The sequence below is a fragment of the Helianthus annuus genome, chromosome 5 (assembly GCF_002127325.2).
Source record: "Helianthus annuus cultivar XRQ/B chromosome 5, HanXRQr2.0-SUNRISE, whole genome shotgun sequence".
Lineage (NCBI taxonomy): Eukaryota > Viridiplantae > Streptophyta > Magnoliopsida > Asterales > Asteraceae > Helianthus > Helianthus annuus.
The window spans coordinates 38,915,623-38,931,300 of record NC_035437.2 but is presented as its reverse complement, the minus strand read 5'-3'; the positions used below and the strand labels follow the sequence as shown (position 1 = coordinate 38,931,300).

Genomic DNA, 15,678 nt, shown 5'->3' with positions numbered 1-15,678 from the left:
ATTCAAACCTTTTGAATCTGAGTCCCTGTGGTTTCAATTTTGTTGTCATTTTCATTCAAAATCAAAACCTAGTCAGATTTTTTCAGTTAACATCCGACTTTTTGTCTTTTTCATTCTTTCTAATGAAGGGCAAAATGGTTTTTTTAACATTTTATTATAACAATTTAAAAAAATCTGACCAGATTTTAATTGTAAAATTGGGATGTTAACTGAAAAAATTTGACTAGATTTTGTTTTGGATGAAAATAACAATAAAACTGAAACCATAGTTACCCAGATTCAGAAAATATGAGTTTTGAACTAAAGTGACAAAAGTGTCGAAAAATCTTAAACCATTTTGATAGTTTACTCTATAAATTTAAAAACCATCCAGAACCACGTGCCCAGTAATGACACTTCCCCCACGGCTCACTCCAAGACGATGAAATTCCTAATTAGGGTTTCCATATTGTTTTGTTGCAGGCACAATCTATAACAGCGACGCCAAATTAACCTCCGGTTAGTTCTAATTTCTCCATCTAAACCCTAATTATATCTTTATTACGCCCCATCATTTTCTCATACTTATGTTTCCATTTTTCATACGAATTCCACAATCACTCTACCAAAGTTTAAATGTTACTTGAATTTACAGATCATAACAACCAATCATATGTACCTTATTATTGTTGCCGCCACTTTTATGGCTTTTTATGTCTATGACATATGATTTAGTTCACAAGCAGTGATTATCTTCATTTTAGTGCTTATTAATTTTGATTTTAGTTTGTGAAAACATCAAGCAAGGTTCATTGATTGCCAAAATTGTTTTCTATGTTTCATGTTATCGTAATTTCGTATGTGTAACTAAGTAGTTAATGCGGTAAAATATCGGCTATCGATCAAGGTCCGATATTTGAGATACCGGTTATCACTTTGGGATATCGGTAATTTTAATATCATGCTAAATTTATATATATGGCAATTTAACACTAACAATCTAACAAATAAGAACTGACTAAGACTTAAAACACTAACATTTAACGGTAACAACTAACAATTAAGACTTAAAACACTAATAGCAGCAATAAGAAGAAAAATGAACGGTAGAAATAAGAAGAATGGTACTGATATCGGGAAAATCGGTGATTTATCGATCAAATATCGGTCCTATATCGGTCAAATATCGGACAGTATCGCTGATATTATCGGTACCGATATTCTGACCAATATTTTGTACCACTATCTCGGCAGGGGACCGATAACCGATATATCACTGATATATCGATTGATATATCGGGATATTAACTATATAGATGTGTGAGTGTCCTTGTAAACCCGATCGTTCGTTCACACGTATTGATCATCTTCGTTTTATAACCGCCATGAATTTGGGCTGTGACCTAACTCAAATTTAATATGTGGGAAAATTAGTTACTGTAACAATGTGCTGACTCGAAATCCTTTTCACCGGCTTCTAGTTTGGAAGAAGCAAACAGCTTGAAAACTTATCGATCTTTTCAAAAGAAATTCCTTCAAAAAGATTCTACTGAGATAGAGACAAACAGATGGATGTATATCAGGAGCGTGACAATATGGTTACTTTAGGAACGACGATTAAAGAAGCTCAAAAGAGATGTGAAGGTGTTATGGATACAATAGAAACTTTACCGCACTTGAGTCTATCCTGCAAGCGTACACTCAACAGATTGGTCCAATCAGAGCTCGCTTTTCTGTCTCGCCTTTCATCATCAACTGATTTCGCAACAAAATCTGAAGCGTCCGTTTGTGTCAACGTCGGCCATATTGAGGCCGTGGTCCACATCCTTCAGCAACCAAACATATCAGGAGTGTCCCGTGTCTGCAAGATGATCGGGGTTCACAATACTACCTCAAAAGGCGCACACGTTGATATAGTTTGTACTTTCGAAGGGAACCCGGTTTGGTTTATTGTATCCGATAGGAACCCGAAGTACATATCTTGGAACGCGCAACAAGAATCTCCTAAAAATAAAGGTTTACGGGATAGAGTACAATTTCTTCTTGAAGTTGCTCACAACTCTATAGCGTTAAAACCCGTTTCCATTATATTTTTCTTCTCAAACGGGCTTGATAGGTTCACACTAGAGAAGTTCCATACCGAATTTGGAGCAATCGACCTTAAGTCAAAGTTTTCGAATTTTGACGTTAGTTTCTCGAAAGAGTTAGAAGGTGAATGGATAGATGTTCTTGCTAGATCGTATCAACAAGCATCCGTACTCGAAATTAACGTTAGTTCTCGTCAAAACGTTTCGAAAAATCTCCTCCCAGTTATAAAACCTAGTAACACTGGTTTCGGCGGATCTTTCGGTGATCTTATTTCGCAAATGATTTTATCCAACGATGGAAAAACAGACGGTGACATGATCAACTTTGATACAACCGCTTTGATTGCCATTGTGTCGGGAATTAGCAATGGTGGTACACAAAAGCTTTTGGATACACCTGATGATGAACTGCAAACGCGATTTAAAGGGAACACCAAATTTGTAATCAACCAAGTGCTGTCTGAAATTGAGAAACCGATACATACGGATATTAGTAAGATTATAAAGGGGAGAAAGTGTGTTATGTGTGAAAGTGTTTGTTCTGAGTTTAAGGAGTTGGTTAAAATGTGTGGAGGGGTTAATGAGAAACTAAAGGCGGAACAGTTGCTGACGGTGGTGGTGGTTGTTCCGGATTGTCCTTCGGGGCGCATGATGAGCCTTCCGACTACTAGAAAACTGGGTTTGAAAAACAAGATTGTGTTTGGGACTGGGGATTATTGGCACGCGCCAACGTTAACTGCTAACATGGGCTTTGTGAGGGCTGTTTTACAGACGGGTATGTCCTTGTTTACTTTCGAGCATAGACCGCGGGCTCTGACTGGCGATTAAGCTAGTTCTTCATTTAAAATTGTATTGTTAATCATGAAAATTCAACAGATGGGTGGTAAAGAACTACAGTTAATTCATTTCTTGAAGTTTTCAAGTTGGTTAATATTGTAATATGTAATAATGATTTTAGTAATTTATTATCATCTTTTATAATCACGAAATTAGTTTTTTTTTAGTGTGTTATATTTGTATGGTAATGTCAGAGCAGTTTCATATAGTTGGTCGTTAGATACTTGATTTTATGGTGTTGTATAACTTTTATTCATTTATAAGACCATTGGAGTGGGTTGTTTTTGGCCTTTTTTCCCCTAAAAACGCTCGGTAACCGCCCTGGGGCATTTGTTTTGAAAAAAATGGGTGAAGCAAGCTTTTTTTAACGTCTTGAACTTTATCTTTGACCAATTGCATTTTTTATGGTTTTTATTTTATTTTTTATTTAATTCTATTGGAATATAATGCCCCACAAGATTTCAAGCCCCACTACACCCCTTTTAACATAATGCCCCACAATGCCCACATGCTGACTGGACCGTCACATGGCGCAAAACGTCCAACGGTTTTCTCTCTTACACTACACATGGTCTAATAAGGAAAATTATTTTTCATCTCTATATATATAATAAATATAACACAAAAACCTTGAATATTAAATCTACATATGTTTTTTTCTTCAGAATATGCATCATTCAAATGCCATACATAATAAATGCTACAAAAAAAAGAATTAATACATCAATGCTATCACACAATTGAATTCATTCCCATACTCATGTTATGCATTAATCCTTTGAAAATGATGGAGATTTTTTTAGGCTCCCCTCATATTTATACACAATAATAATAAAAAAAATATATTATGCGAATTAGTTTCAAATATCTTATGATGCATCCTAAAAAAATACATTTTCATCTATAAATTGCAACGCCAATATAATTCACATATCTAATCTTTGTACTTGCAATCTCGCATAACTCATATATTATTATTAGAATAAAAAAGTAATAGTTTATGTCTTTTATTTTGTATACATTATTTAGTTAAGATAGCAAACACTATAGTAAACATAGATAAATTAGTTATTTAACAAGCTAAAAACATTGATCTTCAGGGATCATGTATGATTTGGCCTTGCTGGTAATGTATGTTAAGCTTACATCTAGATGAAAAGCCATCACAATATCAAATTTCTAGCAAATCATTCATATGAATTTGAACATTCAGTTTTGCCCAAAATCGACACGAAATAATCTTCCAAAACCAAAAGGCAGTTATTCATGTTTACTACTCGTATCAAGAGAAGTCTAAGACCACCATGCCTATACCATTAGAAGCTGTTGACTTGTTGTGAAGCAGAGTCGATTTTAGACTCGATCACTTGCTCAAACGGTGCCATTGAAGTTCCTGCTAAGAAAGACTTGAGGATGCTGAGCGCTTGCTTCGGCTTATGCAAAGGAACCTCATGCCCCGCTCCTCTGACTGTTACAAACGTCAACCCTTCATACTTTTGTGTCCATCCTCCCACCTATTTCAAAGAAAGAATATGCATATGTAATTATATATGTATATGTATATGTATATCTTGAGGATGGATGGAGCTACCTGGCCATCTTCATACCAGGCACGCCATGGGCTGATTGTCGTAAGGTTGAGAGCGTCTATGCTATAACGTGTAGAAGCGGTAGGAATCACTGCATCCGTATCACCACTATAGCAACACAAAAATAAACTAAAATTAAGAACAAAATGGTGGCATTGTCGTCTAAAAATTACTAAATAAGAATTAACAAGAACCTGAACATCCAAATACGAAGTCCTGAACTTATAAGTTCTTGATAGACATCGAGCACGGATATAGGAGAATCTTGCCAGTACATCCCCACAACACCGCTACACAACAGAATTAAGTTAACTATCACAAAACAAAAATATTAAATTTCCAAATTAAATATGACCATAGTTTGCAATATTTGGAATATCATGTGACGGTTAATTGGTATAATATATTTTAAAATACAATTGTACCTGCAGGTTACCCAGGTTTTTGATGAGTTAAAATGATAAGCATGAAGCGCGTTTTGAACCTCCGGTAAATTGAAGTAAGCTATGGAGTGTTGTTCGGTGCAAGGATCATAACTCTGCCCAATATGCCCTACCCTCTGTCATACGGAAACACGTAGCCAATATAAACCCATATTTAGGAATTTAACCTTTATTGTGCGGTAAATTAAAAAAAAAAGAATACCCACATGCCATTTTCTCCGAAGCCGCTTTGTGACACCGTTGCCAGTGCAAGTAGGAGTAAAGATGCTATAAGCATCAATATCACCCATTTCATCATAAGCAATATCGGTTATCCGTTCACACTCAGGCGAGGGGTGAATAAACGATTCCTTGTCACATAATTCGTTTGCTTTCTTGTAAGTTTGGTCAGAAATCAGACCAGCGGCCCACATAAATTGGAAAAGTCCAACATGATCACTATAATCATCCGTTAACGCATTCCCCACCATGTAACCCTTGATATTTATGGGACTTCCTGTGTTTGCTTTGTTGTATCTCACAATGGCTTGGCTTAATTGAGGAACATAATGCCCTGAAAAAAAAAAAAAAAAAACTAATCAAATTACCATAAATCACAATCGTCGACCTATACTATGTTGTCAAAAGCGAGCCAGGCGCACGGGCGCAGCGAGGCGTGACCAAACTACTAATTAGATAGAGCAAAATTCATCTATAACGGCTTTAGCTAACTACTTAACGGGCCACGTAGTATACGATAAAAGGAACAACATTCGGTTACACTCATGTACCTGCATAGCTCTCGCCTGTCAAGTAGAAATCCCTTCCTTTGTACTCAGGAAACCGTTCAAGCCAATTCAATAGAAATTGAAGTGCATCCTCAGCTGTGACCCAATAGCATAAATCAAGTAAAGTACATAAGCATCATCATAATGATACACGCATCAATACCTAATAAATAAGTAAGTAGTTGCGCCACATGTCACGATTCTATAAGAACTTCATATTCTCTCTCGAATTTTTGTAAATATATCTCATCTCAAAATATCGTTTTAATATTTCTTTACTTAACCTTTGTATGCATATATTAAACTGAAGTTATACCGGTTCTTTTATCGCCATTGCTTCGAATATCTTCAGATGTATTCGAGTAAGAATAGCCAACTCCAACAGGGGAATCAAGAAACAATAAATTTGCCACTGCAATACAGTTAACAACCAGTTAAACCAAATTAATTTAATTAAAACCATAAAATTTACACAATAAAAATAAAATCTTACCAGTGTTCCAAGAATATGGGTTCAAGTAAACAGACTTTCCATCTTTATTAACATGAAATGGGCCCACTTCTTCAGCCATTCCAAATGCAATTGATGAACAACCAGGCCCTAAACAAACAAACCACCTTAATTATTCCAAACTTAAAACCTTAACATCATCATATAATAAAAAAAAAAAACATGAATTTAATAAAAAAATAAACCTCCATTGAGCCAAAGAACAAGAGGCTTTGAAGCAGGATCCTCAGTAGCCTGAGTGAGCCAATAAAACAAAGCTCTTCCAGATTCTTCATTAACAGTTACATATCCAGCATAATGGGAAAAGTCAAGGTTGAAACTTTGACCAGGCAAGCTTGAAACTTGATCCAACTGTTGTTGAGTAATCGGGTCTGAATCGGATAAAGTTAAGCTGGAATTAAGTGAAAATAAGATGAAAAGAAGAAACCCCCAATTCCAAAATGACATTTTGATTTAGGGTTCTGTTGAAAGTGATGATGAAGATAGAGTGGAGAGTAAGCATAGAAGTGGGGGTATAAATATTAAATCTTGAAGATTAAATATTGTGAATATTGAAGGCTAATAATGGTAGTGGACGATGATGTTGGAGGTTTGAGTTGTGGGACCATGCCTTTTTCTGTTTGGGTTGTTTGGACGTTAAACATTTAACTACTTTCCGTTACGGAACGGTGTTATCCATGCACACAAATTTATTTTTGAGTTAAATGTCATTTTAGTCCCTATAGTTTGGTCATTTTGTCGGTTTAATCCAAAAGTTTTATTTTTCGTTTGTGGGTCCAAAAAAGTTTTACCGTTACTATTTTAGTCCATCTGGTTAACTTCATCCATTTTTCTGCTAACGAAAAGGGCAATTCGGTCATTTTATATGGCCGGATTGCCCTTCTAGTTAACATAATTACATATAAAATGACCAAATTGCCATTCTCATTAACAGAAAAAATAGATGAAGTTAACCTAGTGAACTAAAATGGCAACGGTGTGACACCTTTTGTGACCCACAGACGAAAATGAAACATTTGAACTAAAATGGTAAAATGATCTACACCATAGGAATTAAAATTACATTTAACTCTTTATTTTTAGTCTGTGAACTTTGTTGGTTTTGACTATTTAAGTTTAAAATCAAAATTTTAAACTATCTGCTTACTTGATTTTTTAATTTGTAACTATTTGCGTCCAAATCCTAACTCCACTAATAAGTCACTTAAGTACAAGAGTATTTCAGTCGTTTTAGGGGCTGTTTGGCTAAGCTTATTGGAATGACTTATTTACTTATTTGCTTATTTAAAAAGCAAATAAGTCATAATGGAATAACTTATTTACTTATTCCTCTTACATAATAAGCTAACTCAAACACCTTTTAACTTTTCAAAAAGTAAATAAGTAAATAAGTCACTAAAATAAGCTTAGCCAAACGGGTTATTGCATTTTAATAATTATAAGTTTCACTTTTTGGCCGATAATAATCCTAACTTTAAAAATTTCCCCCAACGATCCAAATTGTAAGAATTTGACCCCCATTGATCCTTTTATAAAATATAAGAATTTTGCATCCTCGATAGATTCAAGTGCACTTGCAACCTCCTTAATTGAATTAAGTGCACATACGGTTTGAAAATGATCGATGGGGGGCCAAATTCTTACAAGTTGGGATTCTTGGAGGGAATTTTTAGAGTTGGGATTATTACCCATTTTACATTTAGGTACAACTGTTTTGTGTATAAAGAACTTACAACCTACATTCACTCACACACACAAACCTCTTTCTCTCTGTTACCAGCGAACCACCTCTGTACCCTATTCGTTGTCACCGGAGTCGATCACCACCACCATTATCCTTCTCGTTATCGGAAGTCGGAACTCATTATACTGGAACCCTATTTATCGATCACCTTTGTTTTTAGTAACGACCACCGCCGTCATCTCCTACTACAACCCCATAGCCATATCGAAACCCTTCAACAGGAACTACTAATTTATAACCCTAAACATTGTTCTTAACTGTTATTGTGATTTGAATGGAGTTGATTTTGCTTTTAGGGTTTAATGTGTTGTAAAACATACAATATTTTGTATATTTTAATAATTAAATTAGAGTTGCTTTATTAGTTTTATTTATATTTTATTATTTTGTATTATTACAGGTCCCGTTATGAAAATGAATTAAAAACGAGCGCAAGCGATAATAAATGAGAAACTCAAAAAGTATTATATAAGGATGGAGGGACCAAAACTGCCGTATATGGAATAATATATGTAATTAAATTGAGGGACTTGAAGTGCAAAAATGTTGAAAGATGAAATTAATTCCAAACGAAAAAGATCCAAGTTTTATGAATTTCCGTTGACCGACTTTGAAGGTTTGACCACCATTTATTCTTTTATCGTATTTGGACTTCTACCGATCGTTAACCCAGCCCAATTACAATACAATTTAGTGAGCCAGTTCCATTTGACCTTGGCAATCCACATGGTAGGCCCAACATCCCAACCTGACTTTAGTAATCTGCTAAGACATGGCCCACTCGTGGAGCATGTGTTATATATCATATAAACAAGTGGACTTTCTTCGCGCGTTGCAGTGGGGAAGTTGGTTGGTATCGGTTCGATTTACTAAGGTATCGGTATAGTAATCAACCCTTTATATGGCGATCGAAAGATAAACCCAAAAAATAAAGTCATGATACGCATAAAGGATATCAACACATGTTTTACATCAATCAAAAACCAAAAGAATATTGATAAAGGTCTCAAAAATACAAATACCAGTACCGATGTTCGGTTGAAAGCAACATGGTACCGATGTTCGAACAGTATAAGTTTTGTTCATCAGCGACACTCGCTATAGCTTATAATATAAAAAAGTTACTCCCCCGCGCTTTGCGGCGGGAGGTCGGTTGGTATCAGTTCGATTCAATAAGGTATCATTACAGTAATCGGCACTTTGTATGGAGATCGTAAGATAAATCCCAAAAAATAAAGTCCCGATATGCCTAAAAGGATATCGACACATGTTTTACATAGAAAAAAACCATAAGAATATTGATAAAGGTCTCAAAAGTACAAATACCGGTACCGATATTCGGTTGAAACCGACAGGGTATCGATGGTCGGACGTATCAGTTTTGTTCATCACCGACACTCGCTATAACTTATGATATAAAAAAGACACTCTATACCGCTACCAGATTTGTTCGAACAATATTGATTCAGTTTATCATAGTAAAGAAAAAAACAATTATAATTGACTCGTTCAATTTTGAACAAAGCTTTTCTCGAAATATAGATAAAATAAACATGTCACAACAGTATATTCTGAGTTTTATAAAACATTACACAATATTATTAGGGTAATGAAAAATAGTAAACGACCTTAATTTATAAAACATCGTGTGTTTAAAAATTCTAAAAGAAACAAAATATATTGAAGATTAATTATAATAATAAAATGTAAATAAACACTATAAGATATTATCATATCCACTCAAGTTAGCACATATAATCATAATATTATAAAGCTCTTACACATAATCTTATACATAATATGACAATAAACCTATTATATATGACATTATAAAAAGAAAATATTAAAGATTTAAAAACTGTAATAATATTTAAATATTATATTACTATTCATGAAGACTTTAGTTTAATATGTAATATGTAATAATAATAATAATAATAATAATAAAATGTAAATAAACACTATAAGATATTATCATATCCACTCAAGTTAGCACATATAATCATAATATTATAAAGCTCTTATACATAATCTTATACATAATATGACAATAAACCTATTATATATGACATTATAAAAAGAAATTATTAAAGATTTAAAAACTGCAATAATATTTAAATATTATATTACTATTCATGAAGACTTTAGTATAATATGTATAATCTTATACATAATATGACAATAAACCTATTATATATGACATTATAAAAAGAAATTATTAAAGATTTAAAAACTGCAATAATATTTAAATATTATATTACTATTCATGAAGACTTTAGTTTAATATGTATAATAATAATAATAATTATCATAAGATCGAATTTTCTTTAGAAGATGTTAATGACAGTTGATAAGACGCAGATGGGTTGAGATCGTGTACAAAGAGTGCTAGCTGTAAGAATCGTAAGAACAGATCTGAACCATTGATAGTTTAAATCAAGGGTTGGGGTTGATTATAAATAAAACTCTTATAATTAAAAATTAGTACTAACAAGTTAGTGGTAATTTCGTAAAATTGCTAGTCATTTGACCATTTTCAATTAAATACAAATTCCACCAAGGTTTTTTAAACTAAAATAACTTTGATATACTTCATTATTTTTTAAAAAAAATATATACCATAAAATCAAGTATTTTTTATCTTTAATATGAGTACCATATTGCTATACCTTTTTTTTATTTATAAAAGTAACTTTTAAAAAAATTACCAAAAGTTATTTTATAATTGTGCTGACAATGTGCTGATTATGTGTTAATTACAATATAATACAAACAAACACCAAAAGTAGATATAATCGGCACATCTGATGTGCTGATAATGGAGAACGATTGAGGACGATGTGCTGATAATGTAGAACGATTAAGGATGCTATGCTAATTATATAGTGTTGTGCTGATTATATTTTTTGTGGTGGTTCCTACAGGTTGGTTCGATCATGGAGAGTTACTAGATCATGGATATGTTAAAAAATTCAAACTTTGATTTGAATTAAACTTGCATGGATTTAAGGATGTTTTAATAATTATTTTTAATTAGTTATAAATAAATATGGTGAAAAGGTCTAAATTACCCCTAAACTAAATTTTTATTGAGGGACACTTGTCAATTATGTGTTAGTTCTTACAAACATAAGTGTTTGTATTTGATCCCATTCCGATCAATTACTTTATTTCAGTTATACTGATTAAAGACTTTGATAACATATCTTTGTAATTTGTACTATGATGCTTTTGGACGGAAACAACTATTTAACATTTAAACTTCCACTTATTTGTCATTTTTCTATGATATTAGTGGTACTTGTTTTATGCTGCTTTGCCATTTCTGTTTTCGTTGTCGATAAGAATGACTCCATGAGATAAGAATGACTCCATGAGCACAAAATCTCTGTTTCTCATCGCTGGAATGTTGAATAAAGAATGTAATATATATGTCTCAAATTACGCTTTATAAAATGTACATTTATGGTTACGAGGGAATGCCATTCCAGGCCTTAGTTCATGACCAACAAAGAACTTTAATACGTACATGAAGATAGCAAATTGCAATTTAAGGCTGAATTTTGTTTGCATTTACCTTAATACTAACATTGAAACCGAACATAAACATGTTAATTACATCTTATTTCTATACTAAGAATGGTTATTGTAGGTTCTTTTTGGCGCACATATACAAACAAGTTCAGTGATGTATCTGTTTCTTGAACTTTGTAGATGAACCGTAAGCAAGTCCAAAGTGCTATCAAGATAAAGAACATGAACAAGTTTCATGTAGCTTTCAAGGTATGACTATAAAGCTTGTATAAACCCGCATACTATTGAACCTTTTATCCGTACGACATATCGATTGCACACGTACACCATTAGTGATTAAAAGTCGCAATTTTTTACTTGCCTAGATCTGCTCTATTAATAGGTTTAATTGTCATTAATTATGATATACACTGTTTCTCGTGTTGCACTAGTTTCAAACAACCGCACCTAGAAGTTGTTTCACGGGTCCTCCGGGTGCTATTTTGACTCCAGGTGAGAGTATTATGGCAACTGGTAACAACATTTGGCATGCATGTTCTTATTGTTATGAGAATTATACTTTCTTACAACGTTTATGTTGATTAAGAAGTCTAATCTTTCTTGCAAATTCAGTTCTTATGAATGTGGACTCTGTTTCTCAATTTGTAACTTACACGTTCCAGTTTTATGATGACAGTTTTCCAGTTTGTGGAACCTCCATATAACAATGAAAAACCAACAAAACAGAAGAAAAAAGTGAAATTTAAGATCATGAGTCTGAAAGTGAAAGGAGTCATCGACGTACCCGAGCTAGTAAGTCACACACCCTTTTCTTAGACACATACTATGTATGTAGCTGCTATGGACCTAGTTTCATGGATGCTATATAAAATTTTGTGTTTTAATCAAGTTTGATGAGCTGATAGATCTAGTAGCTGTGGAACAGATAGTGCAAGTTGTTTTCCTAGATGTGGCACATCCAAGCCCAATTGGTTCTTGATAATATAGTTTAGTTTTATATATAGATTTTAGATATGTATATAGTTTATTGAGTAAATTACAAGTTTTGTCCTTTATGTTTGTCCCAAATTTCAGGCGCTGTCCTTTACCTTTAAAATTGATGAGTTTTGTCCTTTATGTTTGGAAATGTTGCACGTTATGTCCTTTATGGCAAACCCAGTTATATTTTTTCAGTTAAATGAAGTCATGTGCAGGGCACATGAGGGTAGCATTGTCTTTTCACATCCTAATTTATAAATGGTTTTTAAAAAACTAATAAAACATTCTACTGCAATTTCTCAACATACACCCCTACACTCTATCTCTTTCCAACCACCTGCCGCCACCACCTCCCACCCTCACTTGCCGCCGACCACCAACACCTCCCACCCTCACCTGCCGCCGATCACCCACTATCTCCACCATTGCCTGAACAAACAAAAAATAAAGAGCTACAAACTATTCCCAAATCTCCAAACTATCCACCTCTACGAAATCATCTGAACAAACAAAACATACCCAAAATCTCAAAAGTAATGAAACAAAAAATACCCAATCATCTGAACAGACAATTAGTTATCAAATTAGATCATAATCAAACATCTCAAAAGTCAAAATCAGTCAACAATTCACAAAAACTTATCAAAACTAAACTAAATCACACAATTAGCAACAAAATTGAATAATACATACTTATACTCCATGTATCTATCGAACGAGATTTGGCCAACGGCGCGACATTGACGGTACCAGAAAGAGGAGATCTGATCGGAGATCGGAACTTGTCGACGGTGATGATGGCGGTGGAAGTGGAAGTGGAGGTGGTGCTGTTGCGGTGGTGGTGGGGAGCTGTGGCGGAGCTACGACGGTGATGATCAGAACTTGTCGACGGTGATGATGGCGGTGGAAGTGGAAGTGGAGGTGGAGCTGTCGCGGAGCTGTGGCGGTGGTGGTGGGGAGCTGTGGCAGAGCTGTGAGGGTGACAATCGGAACTTGTCGACGATGACAGTGGCTCGTGGCGGAGCTGTGTCGGTGGTCATGGGGAAAGTCTCTCCCCCTCTCTTCTCTCTCTCTCTCAAAACTTTTGATCAGTTGTATACACAGTAGCCCTAATTTGAAAAGTGATATGAACCCTAATTTGCAAAAAGTGTAACTAGGTTTTAAATAAAGGGGAAAGACAAGTGGCATGTAAAATTACATTTCTACCCTCATGTGCCCTGCACATGACTTCATTTAACTGAAAAATATAACTGAGTTTGCCATAAAGGACATAACGTGCAACATTTCCAAACATAAAGGACAAAACTCATCAATTTTAAAGGTAAAGGACAACGTCTGAAATTTGAGACAAACATAAAGGACAAAACTTGTAATTTACTCTAGTTTATTTATGGAAGTTAATATAGTTTTTTGGATTTAGTATAGAATTGTAATTTGACCTGTTTATAATGTAAAATTCTGAATTGAATTGGGCTGATTTGGACAAGTTCGGATTTGGCTCAAAACTGTATTTTTTTTATCTATTTGATTATAAAACGCGGTTTCTAAAAATATTTTTTCCAAAATATTAAAGAGTTCTAAGATGGGGTTTCGTTGTTTTAGACGCGGTTGAAATAACTTATTGATTTATTAGCTTTTTGAAAAAGTTAATAAATCAATAAGTCTATAAGTCAGGATTCATAGACTCAATCCACACCCCAAAGACGTGGTCCAAAACCCCGTCTTAAAATCAAAATAACCGCGTCTAAGGCGCTTTTTTTGTACTAGTGGAGACTGATGACATTTTAGACGCCTTTATTGGTCGGTTACGAAGTGCGATCGATGAGCAAAGAAACACATGAGATACTTAGAAACAGAGAATTTATTGTGGTCAATCAAGGTCGGTTAAGAAATTTTATAACTCTTTCCTGTTATAAAGTTTGGATATCTACTCATGTTGATGCAGACAAGAGAAGAAGGTTAAGAAAAATAGTGATTCTTGAGGTAAAATGCTGTGAATTTATAATAAAAAAAGTAGATGTAAATGAACAAATCATGTGGAAGGCATTTATGCATTTGACTTGGTCATACTTCCTCTTCCTCTGATAGAAAGCTTTTTTTATGCCAAAACTACCCATTGTCATGATCATTGTTTGTATGTATAATTTGATGGTATCAACTATCAAGTTGTTCCACACAGTTCCTTTATTTCATATTTTGGCAAGGTCATTTGAGACTTCTGAAATAAATATTGAAGTAAACTGTTAAAATGGTCCTTGAGGTTTCTAAAAGCAAAATTTGGTCAGATTTTTCAGTTAACATCCAGTTTTTTTTTTTTTTTTTTTTTTTTTTTTTTTTTTTTTTTGTCTTTTTCCTCCCTTTGAATGAAGGGCAAAATTGTCAGATTTATTTAATTTGTTATAATAAAACGTTAAAATATCATTTTCCCTCCATTAAAAGGGAGGAAAAAGACAAAAAAAAAGAAAACTGGATGTTAACTTCAAAATCTGACCAGATTTTGATTTTAGATGAAAATGATAATAAAATTGAAAAGAGTTAAATGCTTGGTTGGTCCCTGTGGTTTGCAAAAATTGCAGACTTGGTCCTAGTGGTTTACTAATTACACGCGTGGTCCCAAAACTTGTCAAAAATGCACTCGGTTGGTCCCCAGCCCTAACCTCTGTTAAATTTCTCAGTTAAGTTGATGTTAAATGACCAAATTGCCCTCAATAAATTATTGTTTATTATCTTTCTCCTCCACCTTTCTTCTTCTTCTTCTACCCAAGACCAACACCATCACCACCATTGAACACCCACCACCAACATCCCTCCTTCACCGCCGAACAACCACCGGCACTGAACACCTACCACCACTGTCACCCCTCCAGCACCGAACACCCACCACCACCAAACACCCCCATAACTGCCATATGTTCAATCGAAGCATGAGATGGTTCAGATCTGAAAAACACCCCCATAAATTCTGTTGATTCTGTTGCTGCCCGCAACAGAATCAACAGAATTTATGGGGGTGTTTTTGGGTGCTGGTAATATGAATGCTGCGAGGGTTTACGGGCAGGTGAGTTTTGGAAGCGGGCAGCAACAGAATCAACAGAATTTATGGGGGTGTTTTTTAGATCTGAACCATCTCATGCTTCGATTGAACATATGGCAGTTATGGGGGTGTTTGGTGTGTCACACCCCCAAAATCCACCCGCGGATAACACCCG

The 15,678-nt window shown here is 34.3% G+C and overlaps 3 protein-coding genes across 4 annotated transcripts; 2 read left to right on the top strand and 1 right to left on the bottom strand.

Annotated features, from left to right (window-relative positions):
- The first annotated feature begins 375 nt into the window (after window positions 1–375).
- LOC110940595 (UPF0415 protein C7orf25 homolog) lies at window positions 376–3,069 on the top strand. Of its 2 annotated transcripts, none has more exons than XM_022182145.2 (2): window positions 376–498; window positions 1,461–3,069. In XM_022182145.2, exon 2 carries the CDS (start codon window positions 1,548–1,550, stop codon window positions 2,892–2,894), a length of 1,347 nt encoding a protein of 448 aa, XP_022037837.1. In that variant the 5' UTR covers window positions 376–498; window positions 1,461–1,547; the 3' UTR covers window positions 2,895–3,069. The 2 variants fall into 2 exon arrangements, with proteins under 2 accessions (XP_022037837.1, XP_022037838.1); XM_022182146.2 differs by having other exon boundaries at window positions 1,414–3,069.
- Window positions 3,070–3,971: 902 nt separating this feature from the next.
- Window positions 3,972–6,754, bottom strand: LOC110940596 (serine carboxypeptidase II-2). Its single transcript, XM_022182147.2, has 9 exons — window positions 6,399–6,754; window positions 6,196–6,303; window positions 6,019–6,114; window positions 5,706–5,798; window positions 5,142–5,488; window positions 4,918–5,051; window positions 4,687–4,782; window positions 4,495–4,600; window positions 3,972–4,417 (listed from the first exon to the last, which is right to left on the bottom strand). Exons 1-9 carry the CDS (start codon window positions 6,658–6,660, stop codon window positions 4,220–4,222), a joined length of 1,440 nt encoding a protein of 479 aa, XP_022037839.1. The 5' UTR covers window positions 6,661–6,754; the 3' UTR covers window positions 3,972–4,219.
- A 4,692-nt stretch (window positions 6,755–11,446) lies between these two features.
- LOC110940599 (vesicle-associated protein 4-2-like) lies at window positions 11,447–12,503 on the top strand. Its single transcript, XM_022182150.1, has 3 exons — window positions 11,447–11,740; window positions 11,923–11,983; window positions 12,168–12,503. The coding sequence occupies exons 1-3, from the start codon at window positions 11,672–11,674 to the stop codon at window positions 12,305–12,307; spliced, it is 270 nt and encodes an 89-aa protein (XP_022037842.1). The 5' UTR covers window positions 11,447–11,671; the 3' UTR covers window positions 12,308–12,503.
- Window positions 12,504–15,678: the final 3,175 nt, after the last annotated feature.

Coding starts and splice junctions, on each gene's coding strand:
- LOC110940595 (XM_022182145.2), top strand. CDS start 1,548: ATGGATGTATATCAGGAGCGTGACAATATGGTTACTTTAGGAACGACG.
- LOC110940596 (XM_022182147.2), bottom strand. CDS start 6,660: ATGTCATTTTGGAATTGGGGGTTTCTTCTTTTCATCTTATTTTCACTT. Junction 5,799..6,018: donor CAATGGCGATAAAAGAACCG/GTATAACTTCAG, acceptor ATTGGGTCACAG/CTGAGGATGCACTTCAATTT. Junction 5,052..5,141: donor GGCTTCGGAGAAAATGGCAT/GTGGGTATTCTT, acceptor TCCGTATGACAG/AGGGTAGGGCATATTGGGCA.
- LOC110940599 (XM_022182150.1), top strand. CDS start 11,672: ATGAACCGTAAGCAAGTCCAAAGTGCTATCAAGATAAAGAACATGAAC. Junction 11,741..11,922: donor AGTTTCATGTAGCTTTCAAG/GTATGACTATAA, acceptor GTGTTGCACTAG/TTTCAAACAACCGCACCTAG. Junction 11,984..12,167: donor GGGTGCTATTTTGACTCCAG/GTGAGAGTATTA, acceptor TTATGATGACAG/TTTTCCAGTTTGTGGAACCT.